Source organism: Elgaria multicarinata, chromosome 4, assembly GCF_023053635.1.
Source record: "Elgaria multicarinata webbii isolate HBS135686 ecotype San Diego chromosome 4, rElgMul1.1.pri, whole genome shotgun sequence".
NCBI lineage: Eukaryota > Metazoa > Chordata > Lepidosauria > Squamata > Anguidae > Elgaria > Elgaria multicarinata.
This window is the reverse complement of record NC_086174.1, coordinates 137,553,143-137,569,685: the sequence shown is the minus strand read 5'-3', so window position 1 is coordinate 137,569,685 and position 16,543 is coordinate 137,553,143. Positions and strand designations below refer to the sequence as shown.

Below are 16,543 nucleotides of genomic sequence, written 5' to 3'. Positions count from 1 at the left end.
TGGAGGCGTTCCTTCTAACAATACCGCACGCACACACATATTTAAATCTACTGCATTATGTAGAGCTGAATTTAGGACCCCATATTTACTACTTAAGTTTAAAGGAGAAGCCAATTTGGATCTCCTGTTCCCAGATGCTCTGAAAGAGGCAGTTTCCATTTTTATTTTTATTTTTTGGGGAGGGGGGGAATTGCCTAATAAGGCAGCAAAACAAAATGTGAAATTTAACCGCCTTAATTTGGGGGCTACATTGAGAATTAAAAACAATTACAATCATCAGCGATTTTAGAAACACTCATTCTGCCAGAAGGGTGACAGAAATGAGACAGTTAGTTTCAAACCATACCCAGCAAAGCACATCAATTCTAGCAGAATCCTCAAAGAAAGTTTCGCCACTGCTGGGCCAGCTAAACTGAAGGACATTCCCTGCATTGACAAGTTCCTGGCAACCACATAAATCCATTAGATCCATACTCAGTTTCAACTGGCTTCTACACTCACTGGTAGAAATGCTTGGGGCCAGAAAGCTAGTTTAGGCATTTTGAAATTCGTGGCTAAATAAGCATCGCTCTTAGACTGGGCTTTGCCTCTCCTCTCCTCCCCCTCACATCCCACAGTACCATTTCCTAGAAAACAATTACAAAGGAGACCTTTCCTGTTAAAAAGAGCTCTGTCTGCTCTGATCTTTTACAGCAGTTTGTCATCCAAGTTCTTACTCAATGACTCTCTGTCGGATATTATGGAAAGAAGAATACTTGGCTTGCTGTTTTGTCTCCCCAACAGCAGATTCATCCTTCCCAACCTAGCACTGCAGACAGCTGCTCATATCTGCAAAGAATTCCCCCACAAATAGCACAAGTCAACGTAGAACATGAAACACAAACCACACTGCACACAGATGTTCCAGGCAAGTTCCAAATGGCTGAACAGAGTCAGAGTGTGTAATTTGTAGGTTTAAAAAAATATCTTCTGTATTTTGAGAACAAAGAGAAGTAGAGCATTTGGTGCAGGTGTTCACCCCAAATCTGGTAGATCACTTGAAAAGCCATTCAGAAGTATTAGTTCTCTCCCTTATCAGTCATTACACAGCTTGCTTCATCTGCAACAGGCTTAGGAATCCCTTCTTCAGTATCACTGTGCTGCTTTACATTTATGTATCAGGATACCACAGGTGTCATGTCCCACAGCTGTTAAAAGGAGATAAATACCAACAGAAGAGATCATTAAAATGATTTACTGAATCTTTGTGGAATAGTTTTAGTAATCCCCCACCACCAGGCCTGTTGCTGACATAGGGAGAAAGGTGCTAGGAATCCATGAGTAAGATATTATTACATTTGGTTATTGAGCCTTGAAATGTATAGGGTATCCCAAGGGTGGGCAGCTTGTGGTCCTCCAGAAGTGTTTGGCCTATAGCTCCCATGATTGCTCACCAGGAGGCATGCTGGCTACGGCTGATGGGAGTTGTAGGCCAAAACATCTGGAGAGCCACAAGTTGCCCACCTCTGGGGCATACCTATAATACCTTAATAACCTTGTCTGTCTTACCTTAATAACCTTGTCTGTCCCAGATGTCAGCAACCACCCCCGGGTTGCATCAAAGTGTACATGGACGACGTTGTGTTTGCTGTCATGGAAAGTGGCCGTGGGAGCACGCCTGATGGAAGAACAAAATATGAGTGAAGTGAAAGCCCTATATCAGAAAGGCAGTGGTTGTGGTGGAATCTATTATACACTGACTTCACATATGTACATTACTTAGAGCAGAGATGGGGTCTCAATAAAGCCACCGGGGGCTACCCCCTTTCCCCCAAGCACTAATCATTTGATGGTTTCCTGGCTTTTGTGTGGGTTTTTCCCATTCTAAACGGTTGAAATGCCTCCCCTAAAATAGATTTATTGGCAGTAATAGTTTTAAGCCAGTATCATGTAGTGGCTAGAGTGCTGGACTGGGAGTCGCGAGATCCGGCTTCTAGTCCCCACTCAGTCATGGAAGCTCACCAGGTCCAACACCCCTGGTTTAGAGGGAGCAGCTTCAGTCTTAGCTTAGGACAGGGCTGGAGAACCTGCAGCCCTCCAGATGGACTCAAACTCCCATCAGCCCCAGTCAGCATAACCAAGGGTTAGAGATGATGGGAATAGTAGTCCAAGAACATCTAGAGGAACACGGGTTCTCGATCTCTGACTTAGGGCTAGACACATTCTTAACATGGGAAGAAATCCACTCCTAGAGAAAAATCCATTATCCAAACTGGTCTGTTGAAACTATTTGGTTTCCCTCAGAAACGAGACTATGTTGCAGAAGAGCGGAAGAGGGCCGCAGGACAGGTAAATAATGAGGAAGGAGGGGATGGGTCCAGGTCTGCTTACTCACTCCTCATCTGTTATTGATTCATAACAACCGTCACAGACTCTCACTTCAAATTCAAACCCCATAAGCGGTATGGAGGAGCGCTTTGAGCTGCATTTGCCACAGACAGCTTTCCCACACTTCCGGCAATGATGCTGAAATTAGAAGCACACAGGGATCACCTGGATGAGGAGGAAGAATTCACGTGGACATCCACCTATTTCCACAGTCTACCTATCCTGCCCAAGGAGTCAGGGCATATGTTTTTGTAAGTTGTTACGCTTTTACTCCACAAAGTTCTGTCAACCCAGGTCAAGAATTAGAAACCTGCTCAGGGAAGGAGGAAAAACAGGGTCACTGTTGGTGAAGCTGCATATAAACGATCCCAAATCAATGTTTCATTAACACAAAGCCACTGGGCCGATTCTATTCATCCCCCGTCCCCCACTTCCAACCTGCTGTTCTAGCCACTTAAAGATCCCCCCTCTGAGAACGAATTCACTATTTTCATCAAGTGGAACAGGGGGGCTTCCTTCAATCATTTAAAGAGCAGCATGCCACATACCTGTCTAAGGCCTATTTTCTTGTTATCCCACATTTGTTTGAAGTTCCAGAAGAACGGCTGGTCACACTTTTGACAAGAGTCGCTGTCCAACCATTCTGGTGTCTAATATTAGAATGAAAAAAAAAACACCCACAAATCCTTAAGCCCATCTCAGGGGCACTCTAGACATGGTACCAAAACAGGAACTGATCACAGCCACTTAAGACGTTCTAGATTTACTAATGCTCCACCCTTAGGGCTGCTCATACTCAATAGCAAATACATTGAAAATTCTGCGTTAAAATAAGTGATGCAAATCGCACCTTCTATACACATGTGTTTGTTCTGCATGTTTTAGATACAGCCTGATCATCAAGATGGTACAAGGCAAACATGGGATTCCCAACTCTATTGTTTACAAATGGTTTTTTTGGGGGGAGGGGGTAGAAACATTTAGGCTTCTTCGTAGGAATATTCTTGCCTTGTTACAGGCAAAGCATCGTACGCCTTTCCTAGGAAGAAATATATGTGTTAAACTCCTAGAAATGCCAATGATGGAGACATTGCCTGATCCAAATTTGCCTGATCCAAATTATCTTTGTCCTCTAGGACCCCTTGCTCACAATTATACTGCATGCAATTATAGATATTCAATAAAACTATGCATGACATAGAGAAAGCAGGGAGAGATTTGTTTCTTTTATAATAGTAGAATTCTGGATCAATGAAACTGATTGACAGTAGATTCAGGGCAGATTTAAAATGTACACTCAATAATTAACTGCGAGTCGGGCGATCTGGGTTCTAGTCCCCCCCTTGGCCATGGAAACCCATTGGGTGACTTTGGGCCAGTCACAGACTCTCAGCCCAACCTACCTCACAGGGTTATTGTTGTGAGGATAACATGGAGAGGAGGAAGATTATGTACGCTGCCTTGAGTTCCTTGGAGAAAAAAAGGCGGGATATAAATGTAATAAATAAATAAATATGTGCCAATTGCCACTGGCTCAGATGGCTTTAAAAGGGGATTAGATAATTTCATGGACAATCAGTTAACTAGAGCTTTCTTGTTCAGACGTTATCTCACAGTACCTGGGGTGGGGTGGGAGTGAAGCTTGACCATAATTGCTATCATGTGCTGCTTCTAGTGGCATCTGACTGACAGAAATACTGTAGGATGTTGGGCTAGATGGACTATGATCCAGTTAGGCTCTTAGGGTTTTGCCCTGAGGATTTCTTCCCCTAATTAGTATTAGGCAGGCATTCCATTTTTGCCAAGGACAAGACAATTGTCCAGCCTCATCCTTCTCCATGACATAATAAGCAGCCAGTGCCAAGAATCAGCCAAACGAAAAAAGAAACAGACAAGTATCAGCAGAAATAAAAAGATACTCAGGGACAGAGGACTTTCTGGAGACATTGAAACAATTTTGGAAGAAAAAATGAAGTAAAAATGGAGGTGTTTTCCTAAAATTTCTCCTCAGTGCAGACCTGATTTCACCACCCCGCCACCCTCAGTGTCTCATCCAAACCTCAGGCAATACTAAAATTCCAGGGGTTAAACGGATGAACCCAATAGAATCAAAGGCCGTACAAATCTAAATTGTGATTGGGTTCTAAGAGAGTCCGTTGGGAAAACTGGCCTTTCTTGTGCCCCTTTTAAAAGATTTAAAATTAAATAAGTTGTCATTTCCCTGACCAGATAAAGGGGAAGAACAGAGTACACACCTCCTGCCTCTCAACATCCATATTCCAGACGACAATCCCTCCGTCGGCTCCACAAGAGATAAGCTGCCGAGTGTGATGAGAATAGGAGAGCGCCTGAATTTTATCACTGCAGAATACAGACAGAAAATAAAGTGAAAAGAAATGTGGTTGAATTGTGATATAGGGCGGGATGCAAAGGTTTTCATAAATAAATAAATTCTGCAACACAGAATTCTACAGAATCAACAAAAGCCCAGCAAAATTAAGCATGCAACCCTACAGCACGGACTTGAGAAGATTATGCCTATAGGATATGTTTGCCTCCAAATTCCACTCCCATGAACTAAAAACAAATTAATTCCTTCAGTGAGAAACAATTATTGGCCCAAAAGTCTCTGTGCAGTTTTTAAATACACTGCCCATATTTGAACACAAATATACAGTTCATATTTGTATCTTATTCTTCTTGCAGGTAGCTCAGGGTGGTCATTTATTTATTTAGGATCCTCATATGTAAATCATGTGGGATTTTTATGGAGATAAAATGATGTAAGTTAGGCTGATCGATATTGATTCACTGAAGGTTATCCAATGAGTTTCTTGACTGAGCAGAAATTTGAAACCAAGACTCTCCAGTCCAAATTCAACACAATCCAATATAACTTGCTGGGAAACATCATCATCATCATCATCATGGTGAAGATTAATTAAATTTATACCCCGCCTACACAGAGTACAACGTTAAAACAATTTAAAAAGATAAAACGGCTTACACAGCTTGGGATCACAATACCTGACAGAACGCCTTTCCCGACATGAACCTACTCGAATACTACGTTCAGCATCTAAGGTCCTCCTACGGGTGCCTACTCTGAGGGAAGCTTGGAGGACGGCAACAAGAGAGAGAGGGCCTTCTCTGTGGTGGCCCCCCAACTGTGGAACAATCTCCCTGACATGGCCCGCCTGGCGCCGACATTGTCATCTTTTCGGCACCAAGTCAAGACTTTTCTCTTCTCCCAGGCATTTCACAATATGTAATGAGCCTGGGTCTGGTTTTTTTTTGGCTCATCGTTTCTAAAGTTGTTACAAGTGGTTTTAACTGTATGCACATTTTGTATGTTTTTGTGGTTTTCTATTTTTGTATATTGTTTTTAAATGTTTTATCTTATGTGAACCGCCCAGAGAGCTTCAGCTATGGGGCGGTATACAAATGCAATAAAATAAATAAATAAATAAAACAATCAATAAAACCATAAAACATAAAAACAATATATAACGGTCATCAGTAAGATTCTAAAAAGGGAAGACCTGCCGGAATAATGGAGAATCTTTCATGCCTGCTTAAAGACATTCAGAGAAGTCAGCAGGCACATTTCATCCGGCAGGTCATTCCGTAGCTGAAGGGTGGCAAAGGAAAAGGTCCCCTGGCAGGTGGCTGCCAATCTCACGTCAGGCAGTCACAGTAGATGACCCTCAGAGGACCTTAAATGGAGGACTGGAAGGTAGGGAAGGAGGTGCTCCCTAAACTACCTTGGACCTAGACCATGGATCTCAACTTTGCTTTTAAAGAAAGAACTGGGTATAGCGATAGCCAGGCTGCTCATCAACCACAAGGTACAGGATGAACCACAGCTTTGAGGAACCCCTGAAGGGTTTTTTTGGTGGTGTATCAGTTTGTTTGGCGTGTGTGTGTTCTAGATGAAACTGGACTCTTTACTCTCTACTTTGATTTCCCCAATTTGATGCTCTACGGATGCATTGTACTACAACTTCTGCCATCCCATACAACCAGCACAGCATAACACATCTGGAGGGCACCAGCTCAGGGGCTGCTCCATTTGCTAGAAACTCGTCTGCTGTAAGAGAGTGTGGCATCGATTTAAGGGCTGCTCCTGAATTTCATTCATTCTGAAAGTGTCAGGTTAGCCACAACTCTGAACAAAATACTTCTCCTTAAACCAGCCTTGCCCAACCAGCTGCCTTGGACTTCAACTGTCATCAGGTCCAGCTAGCACGGCCAATGGTCCAGAATGCTGGGGACTGTCATCCCCCCAAAATCTGGAGGGTTCCAGATCTGGGGGAAGGCAGACTTAAAACAACAACAAAAAGCAAGCATATTCCAAGGATGGGATTAGATCTGGAAGAAGCTACAAGTGGAAGCATTGGACGAGCATATCGTACTTGTGTCCTTGTAGTTCAATGGCTGTTCCTTTTCTTCCTCCGATGTCCCACATAATAATTGAATGATCTGAACTGCCTGAAAATAAGACACGCTGCACAGGGTCCCAACAGAGGGCACTGATGCCACCTGAAAAATATTAGAGAAGGGAAGAGAGAGAGGGAAGATTACGTTTACTATCAAAACACAGGAGCTTATGTAAAACTGAGAGATCATCATCAAGTAGTAAAGGATTTGATTGCATTTTCTTTAAAATACTCCCCAAAATAAAAATCCTCTGTGAGTTGTATAAACGGTGCATGTTGCCTGCACAAGAAAGATAATGCATGGATTCCTTTGGCAAAAATATACCCTGACCCAACCTCCATTTTGAATCTGGCAGCTGAGCTATAGTTTCCTCCAGGAAGGGAGTTAGTGGGAAATGTATCAATGTTCAGTGACAGAAAGCAGAGATGGTGCTAATCATAAAGAATCCAAAAGAACCAAATGTTCTCTGAACGATACCTGTATGCCCCCTAAAAGTTGTTATCAGGTTGCTGTTTTCTTGCTCCAGTTTAAGGATGGTCACCTGTCCAGAATGGTCACCGATAAAAACGTGCCGCGTCTCCATGTCAAATCTGGTGAGGAAGTGCTCAGGAAATATCACGGCCATTCCGGGATAGGCTGTCAACTCTAAATCGTGCGTGTGCTCTTGCCTTTTTGAATAACTTTGCGCAGCAGTCCCAGAAAGAACCATTGCTCATCTTAAGGCTCTTGGCAAGAGGCAGAACCTGGCGAGCTTGGCCTTGTTACGATCCCAACTCTCAGTCATATTTTGGCTGTTCAACCCAAACAAATCACTAGTCCTCAAAGAGGGTATTTTTCATACTACGGCTATGCATGCCAGAAAGTGCCCTTGTAATAAGAACTGTGCAATTCTCACATTCAGGAGGGGAGAACGATACAGTTCTGCTCACGTTTTCCCTTAACTAAACATTCAAGTTCTATGTGACACAGACAGATTTATGTTTATAGATCACACGCTCCCAGGTTCTGTCAAGCCATTCAATTTCAAGTTAAGTTTCCTAAGGAAATCCCATGGCAGGAGAGATGCTCACCTCAATGGAACTATACTGTGAGGCCATCAGCTTCAACAAGAGCATTCTGCTCCAACAACGCTTCAAATAAAGGCAAACCCCGGGATTACCAGAGATAGGTAAAATACGGCCTTGAAAATCCAAAGAGTTCCCTTCCAAACAACACCCTCAAGTATTTACAAAAGGACAGGATAAAACTCTTTTGAAAACCCAGATCGCTGCTAAATATATGAACTTGCAAAGAGCATTAAGGTGCATCCAGTGCTGCAACAGAAATGTGGGGCGAAAAACCAGGAAGAGGCAAGTGGAGGCCAATAACCCCGTGAAATATTACTTTGAAATTTCACCAAGATTAAGATAGTGACTTGCCCAATGCCAACTTGCATTTTCAACCAAATGATTATGAAATAGCCCAGAGTGAAAGAATTTTGGTTACGCACAGTCACTTGACTCAAGGGAGATTTCTGTCTGCACGCCTGTAAGACGTTGCAGAAGCCACAACAATCACTGACTTTCTGACAAGACTTCTTCATTGACTTTTTGAATTTCTGACCGTTGGGTTCATAGAATCATAGAATACTGTATTTCTTCGATTCTAAGACGCACTTTTCCCCCCATATAAACATCTCTAAAAACGGGGTGCGTCTTAGAATCGCAGGTCATTTATTATTTCTTAGAATCAAAGCTTTTTTTATGTTGGTGGTACTGAAATTAGTGTGCGTCTTACAATCGATGGCGTCTTAGAATCGAAGAAATACGGTAGTAGAGTTGGAAGGGGCCTATAAGGCCATCGGGTTGATGGGCACTAAGTGTAGAAAGTGATGTCTGGAGACAAAGGCTGGGTTCCAGCATCTCACTGGAGGCATCCTTGTCCACCTGAGTCCCAACATGTGCTGAGGCCCTCGGGAGAGGCACTGCTCTGCGTCCCACCTATTCACAAGACTGTAGGCTGGTGGGGACACAGAGCAGGGCCTTCCCAAAGAGTCCCTCTTGACTGATGCACAGGGCAGTATCCAACACTACCACTCGGCTTACACCATTGACATAGTGCTAGTGCAAGTGACTTCTAGCACAACACTAAGAGCGTATGCAAGCGCAATGGGTTTTCCAGGGAAACCTGTCACATCAGCACGCATTCCTGGCTAGAGTTAGCTTATGCTAGCATTATGTTAATAGTGTAAGCAGAGCGGTAGCATTGGATACTGCCCTCAGGCAGCATGTGAAGGCAATTTTTAGGCTGGTGTTCAGACTCCCAAGAAAAACGTTTCATTGGTTTTATTGGGAAGTTATTATTATATGCTACTGTTAAGTCACCTTGAGCAGGCAACTATTTGGAAAGAACTATAACCTGAAAGACTGTGTTTGCAGTTTGGGGGTGTTCCTGGATCCATCACTCCAAATGACAGCCCAGATAGATGCGACAGCCAGGAGTGCCTACTATCAGCTTCGGCTGTTGCACCAGCTGTGACCTTTTCTAGAGTTGGAAGACCTAAAGACAGGAGTGCATGTGCTGGTAACCTCAATGCACTCTACATAGGGCTACTATTGTATCTTGTTCGGAAACTTCAACTAGTTCAAAATATGGCAGCCAGGTTGGTCACCAGTACATCTAGGGGTGAGCATATTACCCCAACATTAAAATCACTCCACTGGCTGCCAATTAGTTTCCGGGCAAAGTACAAAGTGTTGGTCATTACCTTTAAAGCCCTAAATGGTTTGGGTCCAGGTTACCTGCGGGATCGCCTTCTCCCATACAGTCCACCCCGCACACTCAGGTCCTCTGGGGAGAACTTACTTCAGTCAGCCAAAACTAGGCTGACATCAGTTTCCCAGAGGACCTTTTCTCCTGTTGCCCCCAGACTGTGGAACGGCCTGCTGGAGGAGATTCGTAAAATTAACTCTGTGTGATTTTAAGACAGCTTTGAAGACTAGCCTTTTCCGGCAGGCCTACCTAGATCAATGTAAAATCAAGAATTTTTAAGATGTGTTGATTCCTGTACTAATGTTGTTCCCCGCCTCGATCCAAAGGGAGAGGTGGGTAAGAACTAAATTATTATTATTATTATTATTATTATTATTATTATTATTATTATTATTATTATTGAATCTACACACCACCCACACCCCTAACTCTTATCCTGTTATGTCAGAGGTTTCTACTAAAGAAAGATTAGTACACAGACATGCAGACAACGAAGGTGAACTTAACAGGGCAGCTTTTCTTCCCCTTGCTCCCCACCCCCAATGCTCTAGAAAAAGCAACAGTGATGGACCTCACACTCTCTCTCCTTCCTTGGCAACCAACGCATACTTGCCCAAGCCCTAGAGAGAAGTTTGGCAGAAGGGGAAGCATAGCTAGTGTAGCCTTGTTGGGGGTATGGTTGGGCCCCCTCTCAACTGGATTGCCCCCCCCCCCAGCATGAATAGTGGGAAAGGGCAGTTTGACTTGAAACTTACTGGCTATACAGATAAAGCCAAACTCAGTTTCCGAGGGATGTACCTCAAATTCTGTGAAAGCATTAAGGATAGAAACATATAAGAGGCATCCATTCAAATGCACCCCTGCCTGTTCCATAACGGAAGACACGTTTCCATCTTTAAGCCGTCACAAATGGTTCGCTGCCTATCGAATGCCTAAAAATGTTGGGTAGACTTTGAAATCCAATATTAATAGGACAGGCAATGCTAGGGCATTTAAGAATCCTGAAGATAGTATTCAATTCTCAGGACCGAAGTAACCGTAGAGCACCAGAAACATGAAATCGTGCTGTCATTTGAGGCGAGAAAATCACATTTACAAATGCGAAGCTCAACATTGTAGGTGCTCAACCAGGTTATAAAACCGTGCATCGAAAGCTCTTTAGAATGATTAAGAATCAAAGAAAGCAGAATAATGTTACACCACAATTATAAAGGATACTGTAGTCCGCAGGCACCTGCACTAATCCGGTAATTGCCGAGCCGCTGCCCACTTTCTGAACAATGCCAGGTGAAGTACTTGTCTTGGCCTATGCTCAGGATCCATTCCATCTCCAGAACGAACAGAACCATCAGAACCCTGCTCTGGTGAGCTGGAAAAGGGCGGGGGGAGGGGAAGGCATTAATATCCCACACAAGAGTTTCTACGTGTCTTTTCTTCATCCCTCCTTCCCCTTCCCCCAAGGAACACATTACTTCCATGCTACCCTAATCTGTACTATTTCCACGTATTCCTTAAAGTCACCCGAACAATTTCAATGGAAGAAAAATCATGGAGGACTTGCAAGATTGGCCCGGGGAAGAAGTAAAGTGGATAGAGGTCTGTGGAACAGAGGCCCAAGTGAGCAGTGTGCATGGCCCTCAAGAGAAAAAAAAATCCCCATTAAATGTGATGTTTGCCCACCAGAACACAATTTAAAATGACAGGCAGCAATGCAATGTAAGAAAACGAGTTCTTGCTCTCATAGCATTAACTCTCTGCATCTGGTGCCTACCAGATGTGTTCGACTACAACTCCCATCATCTTGCGCCAGCACGGCTACACTGATGAGAGGACAAAGGGACTAGAAGTCTCTGCAGTCACTCCCATGTGCAATTCATCCATATGTTTAAGATTCCATTATTATAGCATGTTCAACAGGAGATACGTTTTTTTCTTTTTTTCTTTTGGGCTTCAGCGCAGCACAGCGGAAAGCTAGTGGAAAACATTGCTTTAGTTTAAAACAATGCATCCATTTAATGATCTGATCATCACATGTAGTATCCGATTAATGAATTAGAATTGTGACTTGCCTTTGTTCTTCCTATTATCTCATGTCACAGCAGTGTGTCAGTGCCATTCATGCTGGCTTTTGACAGATAATCCCTCCATTTAAAAATGCATGCTTTTGGATTCCCTAACTTATACCTTGACTCATGCGTAGGATACTGAGGCCAAGAGAGGGTTGGAGGATTTATAGCAGCCTTCCCCAACCTGCAGCTCTCCAGGTGTGTTGGACTACAATTCCCTTGACCATGCTGGCTGGGGATGATATGGATTGTACTCCAACACATCTGGAAGGAGCCAAATCGACAAAGGCTGTTCTGTCGAATGTCCTACCAGGAAGCCAAGGAAAGCTCTTCCAAAAGGAAAAGTTGTAGTGGACATACGTGGTAAGGTGGCTTTTGGTGGGGAAATCGGCTTCCCACATCTTCTGCCTATCACAAGTATAGTGTTGCCAAGGGCCTCTTTGAACAGCATGCAGGATGTGCCCTAGTCATACCAGATCTCTTGAGTATACACTCATACAGATTTTGAAAGACCAAATTCAAATTTCAAACCCAGCATTCAGACCATCGTTCTAAAATGACGCTGAAAGGCATGCTTTTAAAGAGCCTGAGTCCCGGAAGGGCTAAAATGTCTGTTTCCCTGTATACTGCATGGAACGCTTTTAACAAACAAGAACCACAGATTTAGTAAACTATCATTCAAATTATTCATTTTTGGGGAATCTGAAGCACAAATCCCATACCCACCTCTACGTTCTCTCTTTAAATTGCATACCATTTCCAGAAATATTCTCTGCTCTGTTCAGTATTTCCCCAAGAACACAGATCTAAGGATTTTTTATTTTTTTCAAACTTGAGACCTTGAAAGTGTGTGTATTCAGAAAAAGAGATTGAGCAACTATTTCCCATTGTAATCAACAAAACATGGAACCAAATACAACATATCGAATTGGTTTAAGTACTATCATTTGAAATCATGTTAAGGATGAAGGTAAGTACGGTTCTTCATGCTTTTAAGTCTGTTCTTGTGAAAATACGGCCTGATTCTCCCAAAGTGTTGAGGGGGGCAGCAGGGGTGGCTCTGCTTTAAAAGGGAATGTTGTTTCAAACATTTTGCACAAAGCAGCCAGATTTGTGTGGTGAAATTAGGCCCCTGGATTAACTTCAAAAGCCCTCTCCACATGCTAACAGTTCAGACCTATGTCAAGTACAATCTGCCTTTTTCCTGGCAGCCTTCTGGGTGGAAAGAAAGAAGGAGGAAGAGAAAAGGAATGGCAGAAAGAGAAAAAGGGCGGTCTGGCCCTGGCCCTGTCCACCACTGACTTCCACCCTGTTCACTGCCAAGGTGAGTCTCCTGACAAGTTATCTACGAGGGAAGGAAGCCTTTAACAGGAAGGGGAAAAAAGCCCACCCTGGTCTACGGCAAAGCCTCACATCCATGCCCTGATGCTCAAGTTTTGCAATCACAAGGAGGTTTCACTTATTACTATAAATAAACCACCAGACAAAAGCAAGAGGTTGAAGGACTGGGAGTTTTATGATCCATTTAACACATTTAATATTCTCAAAGTGCACCCTTGAAAAACAATCAAATGATGTTGTTTCAAACATTTGGCACAGTAGAGGCCAAACTGCATTTCATAATCCATATCCTCTAGCCTGACCGTGGAAGGGAACAGAATAGTTGTATGTTTGGTGGGGACTGTTGTTTTGCAAAAAGAATAAATCCTAAAATATGCATCATGCCAGAAAACAGTTTTAGACCTGCCAGACATTATGAAGAGCAGATCTAAAAATTAATAGTCTGCTTGGTTCCTAATTTTGAAGGCTTGTGTGGTAAGAAAATAAGATCCAAAGTAAACCTTTTTTTTTTCTACAAATATTGACTGCATCTCTTACCCTGGTAAGTTTTAACTGGTGTCATCTTGTTGTAATCTTCTGATAAAATAAATTCCTGGAAAATAACAAAGTAGCCACTTTAGAACGTACGAAATATCTAAAGATTAGTTTGCAATGCAACATTTCTTGTTAAAATCCAAGAATTTATCACTTCTGGCAGTTGTTCTGGATTTCAATCTCATCCTTTTAAGCTGGTCTTCCCCCAGCCTTGTGCCCCTTCAGATGTGTTGGATTGCAACACCCAACATCCCCAGCCAGCATGGTCAATGGCTGGGAATTGCAGTCCAACATATGTGGAGAGTTATCAAGTCGGGGAAGGCTTCTTTACACACAGAGTGGCAAATTCTGCTCACCACCTCCAGCTGCCTGATAAGCAATACTGAAGAGCTGTATATCTCAGGTCTTAACCTATCTACTTCTCCTTGGACTCCCCATACTCTGGGATATCTGAGGGAACCCCACAGTGTGGGTTGGAAACCTCTGCTTTCCTAAATCACTTCTACACAGTCAGGTTTCTCCCCTGAAACAGGAGAGGCACATTACAGCGGGAAACACCATTGACTAGTTGTGCTAGTTGTCGATGCCCAATTCAGTGAGAGCATTTACACTTTGTCTATCTGTACTCGGGTTCCATTTTTCTCCCTTTCTGTCTAGTGGGTGCAAGTGTTTGCACATTCAGTCGCCTATTTTCTTTCACTGCCAGGAACTTCCTGAATTACGACGAATTAAAACGCTGCCCATTTGCTACGGAACAAAAATGCGCGTGAGAAAATGAATCTTGCCGGTTGTCAAGGCATCCCTAATTACAGTGCTGAGTATTAATGGCTCATTGGTATTCAATAGGAAATTAACACTGGGGGTTGAAGGCCATCGGATCCGTGGAGTCTCTGGAATCCAGACCACCATTTCACAGCAGTTCATAGCACTGACCACAAGACTCGTGCCGATGGTTCATTCAGACCAAGTGCCTACATAATTAGGCAGGCATGTGGTTTATGTTAAAAAGCAGAGGGGAAGTTGTGAGGTGGTGGCTCCGATGCCAACGGGAGGCGGAGATCAAACAAGAGAAAAAATGTACAGAACTAACAGATACAGTAAGAAGAAGAGACAGCAAGCAGTAACAGGATTATTATTATCATCACCACCAATTTTTACTCCATTTTTCTAGAAAGTATTCAAAGAAAAAGGTCACAGCTTAAGTTCAGTGAAGACCCAACTTAAAAGGAAGATCAATACACATGAAGATTGCACAGGGCAATGGTGAGAAACTCAAGATTACAGGTCACCAAAATTAAAAGCCAATGACTTGTAATTACATTGGTAACATAACATGAGGCTGGGCACATCATGAAAAATAGTCAGTGTTACTGTCTGGAATCCAAGGGCATGTCTACACCTACGGGTGTAGAGGGAGGGAGGGAGGGGGGAGGATCTCACGATATGGTGATCCGACATCCTCTCCCTCAGTCTACATGTGGCGCACGACGTTCCGGGAGGACGGAGGACGTCGCGGGCGCCATTTTAAAAATTATTTTTGACTGAAAAGGAGCGCTCAAACTTTATTTTTAAAGTGTTTTTTTTTTAAAAAATAATCCCGCTCCCCCCCCCCCACCTGATGGGCACGTTGCTCCTGAAGAGCTCTATGCCCTGTGCCCAGTTCCTGGCTCCTCGCGAGGAGCCAGGACAAATCGGGATGGCCGGCCACACATTCCGCAGTCTCAGGATCATCCCGAGACAACGGAAAAAATTGGAATTAAAGGGTAGGGCAATATCCTGGGGCAAGGGAGGGATCATCCCTCCCTGCATGCCCTGTGTGTCATGTGGACGCACAGGGACGATCCCTGGGATATTGCCCTGTGTAGACATGCCCCAAGAGATTCCCCTGCACATGGAGGAGAGAACTGTGCACCCTGCCAGAGCTTCGCTTGAGGTTTTCACTGCTGCAGAGACAACTAGATAAGCTCAGCTGCCGAGCAGAGTTCTCCCAGGCACCGATGCTCTTCTTTGTAGCCCGGTCAGTTACTATTGCTGCACTTTGACAAGAGCTACACCAGCCTTCCCTAACCTGGGACCTTCCAGACAGGTTGGACTACAGCTCACAGCATCCCACACCCACCAACTAGGGGATATCAAGTTGCTGGACAACCTCCAGCCACTATCTGGCAACCTTATCAAGTACCATGAATTAAAACTAATGTTGCCTTCTGGGCTCTCTTTGTATGCCCATTTTTAATTTAGTTTTGTGTGTGTGTATGTGAACTGCAGTAAGAGCCCTGGCATGCTAGTTTAAGAGTAACGCACAACTCATGCACACATCTTCTCATTGTTTAACAGCAATCAGCATGTTTTAAAAAGCTATTTATAGCAATCCCTGGACTCTTGTCAATAAAACTGAATCCAGAGTTCACTGATTCAGCAGATATGACTATACCACCAATTCAGATCAATATCCAACTTTGACTTCCACTCAAATATGCTTACAGATCTTAGATATTCCATCAGCTCATGCTCCACTTGGACATTCTCATTTGTGATCCCTTCCAACGCACCCATGTCCCATCTGTGCTTTGAGAAATTAGGAGTTTTCTACAGTCCCCTCCCCTGCACAGCAATTTAAGCTTTGAAAAAGGTAAACAATGGGCCTTGGTTTTTAGAATCTTACATGCCAATGACGACAGAACTTGGTCATGCTATAAAAATTCAGCAATATTACTTATTTAACAAATTCTTTAAAAACTGAATCCAGGAGAATCACCCTCTCCTTCTAAAAGGGAGAAGGCAGGACACACAAATTATTCAGGATTAGGAGAGGATAAAGGCTTTATACAGAAACAGCCTATTAACCACTACAGATAAAGCAGACTGGTCCAAATTAAAGTGACCCAAATTGATTTTGTTCATTTGAAAGAGAGGATGGTAAAAGCATCTGTTAGGATAAATAGAAAAACAGTTCATAGATATTCAAGTTGTTGCTTTTTAAAGCAATAAATAAGCAGCACAAGATTCTACAGACCATGGAAAAAAAAGAATGGAGCAGGAAG

At 43.3% G+C, this 16,543-nt stretch overlaps 1 protein-coding gene across 1 annotated transcript in view; it reads right to left on the bottom strand.

Moving 5' to 3' along the window:
- Positions 1-152: 152 nt before the first annotated feature.
- Positions 153-16,543, bottom strand: part of WDFY2 (WD repeat and FYVE domain containing 2) — a 55,517-nt gene continuing 39,126 nt past the window's right edge. Inside the window, exons 4-12 of the mRNA XM_063125230.1 lie at positions 13,503-13,557; positions 10,777-10,927; positions 7,285-7,397; positions 6,783-6,909; positions 4,623-4,728; positions 2,916-3,017; positions 2,375-2,505; positions 1,549-1,657; positions 153-1,187 (exon numbers count right to left, since the gene is read on the bottom strand). Of these exons, the coding sequence (XP_062981300.1) occupies positions 1,158-1,187; positions 1,549-1,657; positions 2,375-2,505; positions 2,916-3,017; positions 4,623-4,728; positions 6,783-6,909; positions 7,285-7,397; positions 10,777-10,927; positions 13,503-13,557 (924 nt within the window). The 3' untranslated portion in view covers positions 153-1,157. The remainder of the gene's footprint in view (positions 1,188-1,548; positions 1,658-2,374; positions 2,506-2,915; positions 3,018-4,622; positions 4,729-6,782; positions 6,910-7,284; positions 7,398-10,776; positions 10,928-13,502; positions 13,558-16,543) is intronic.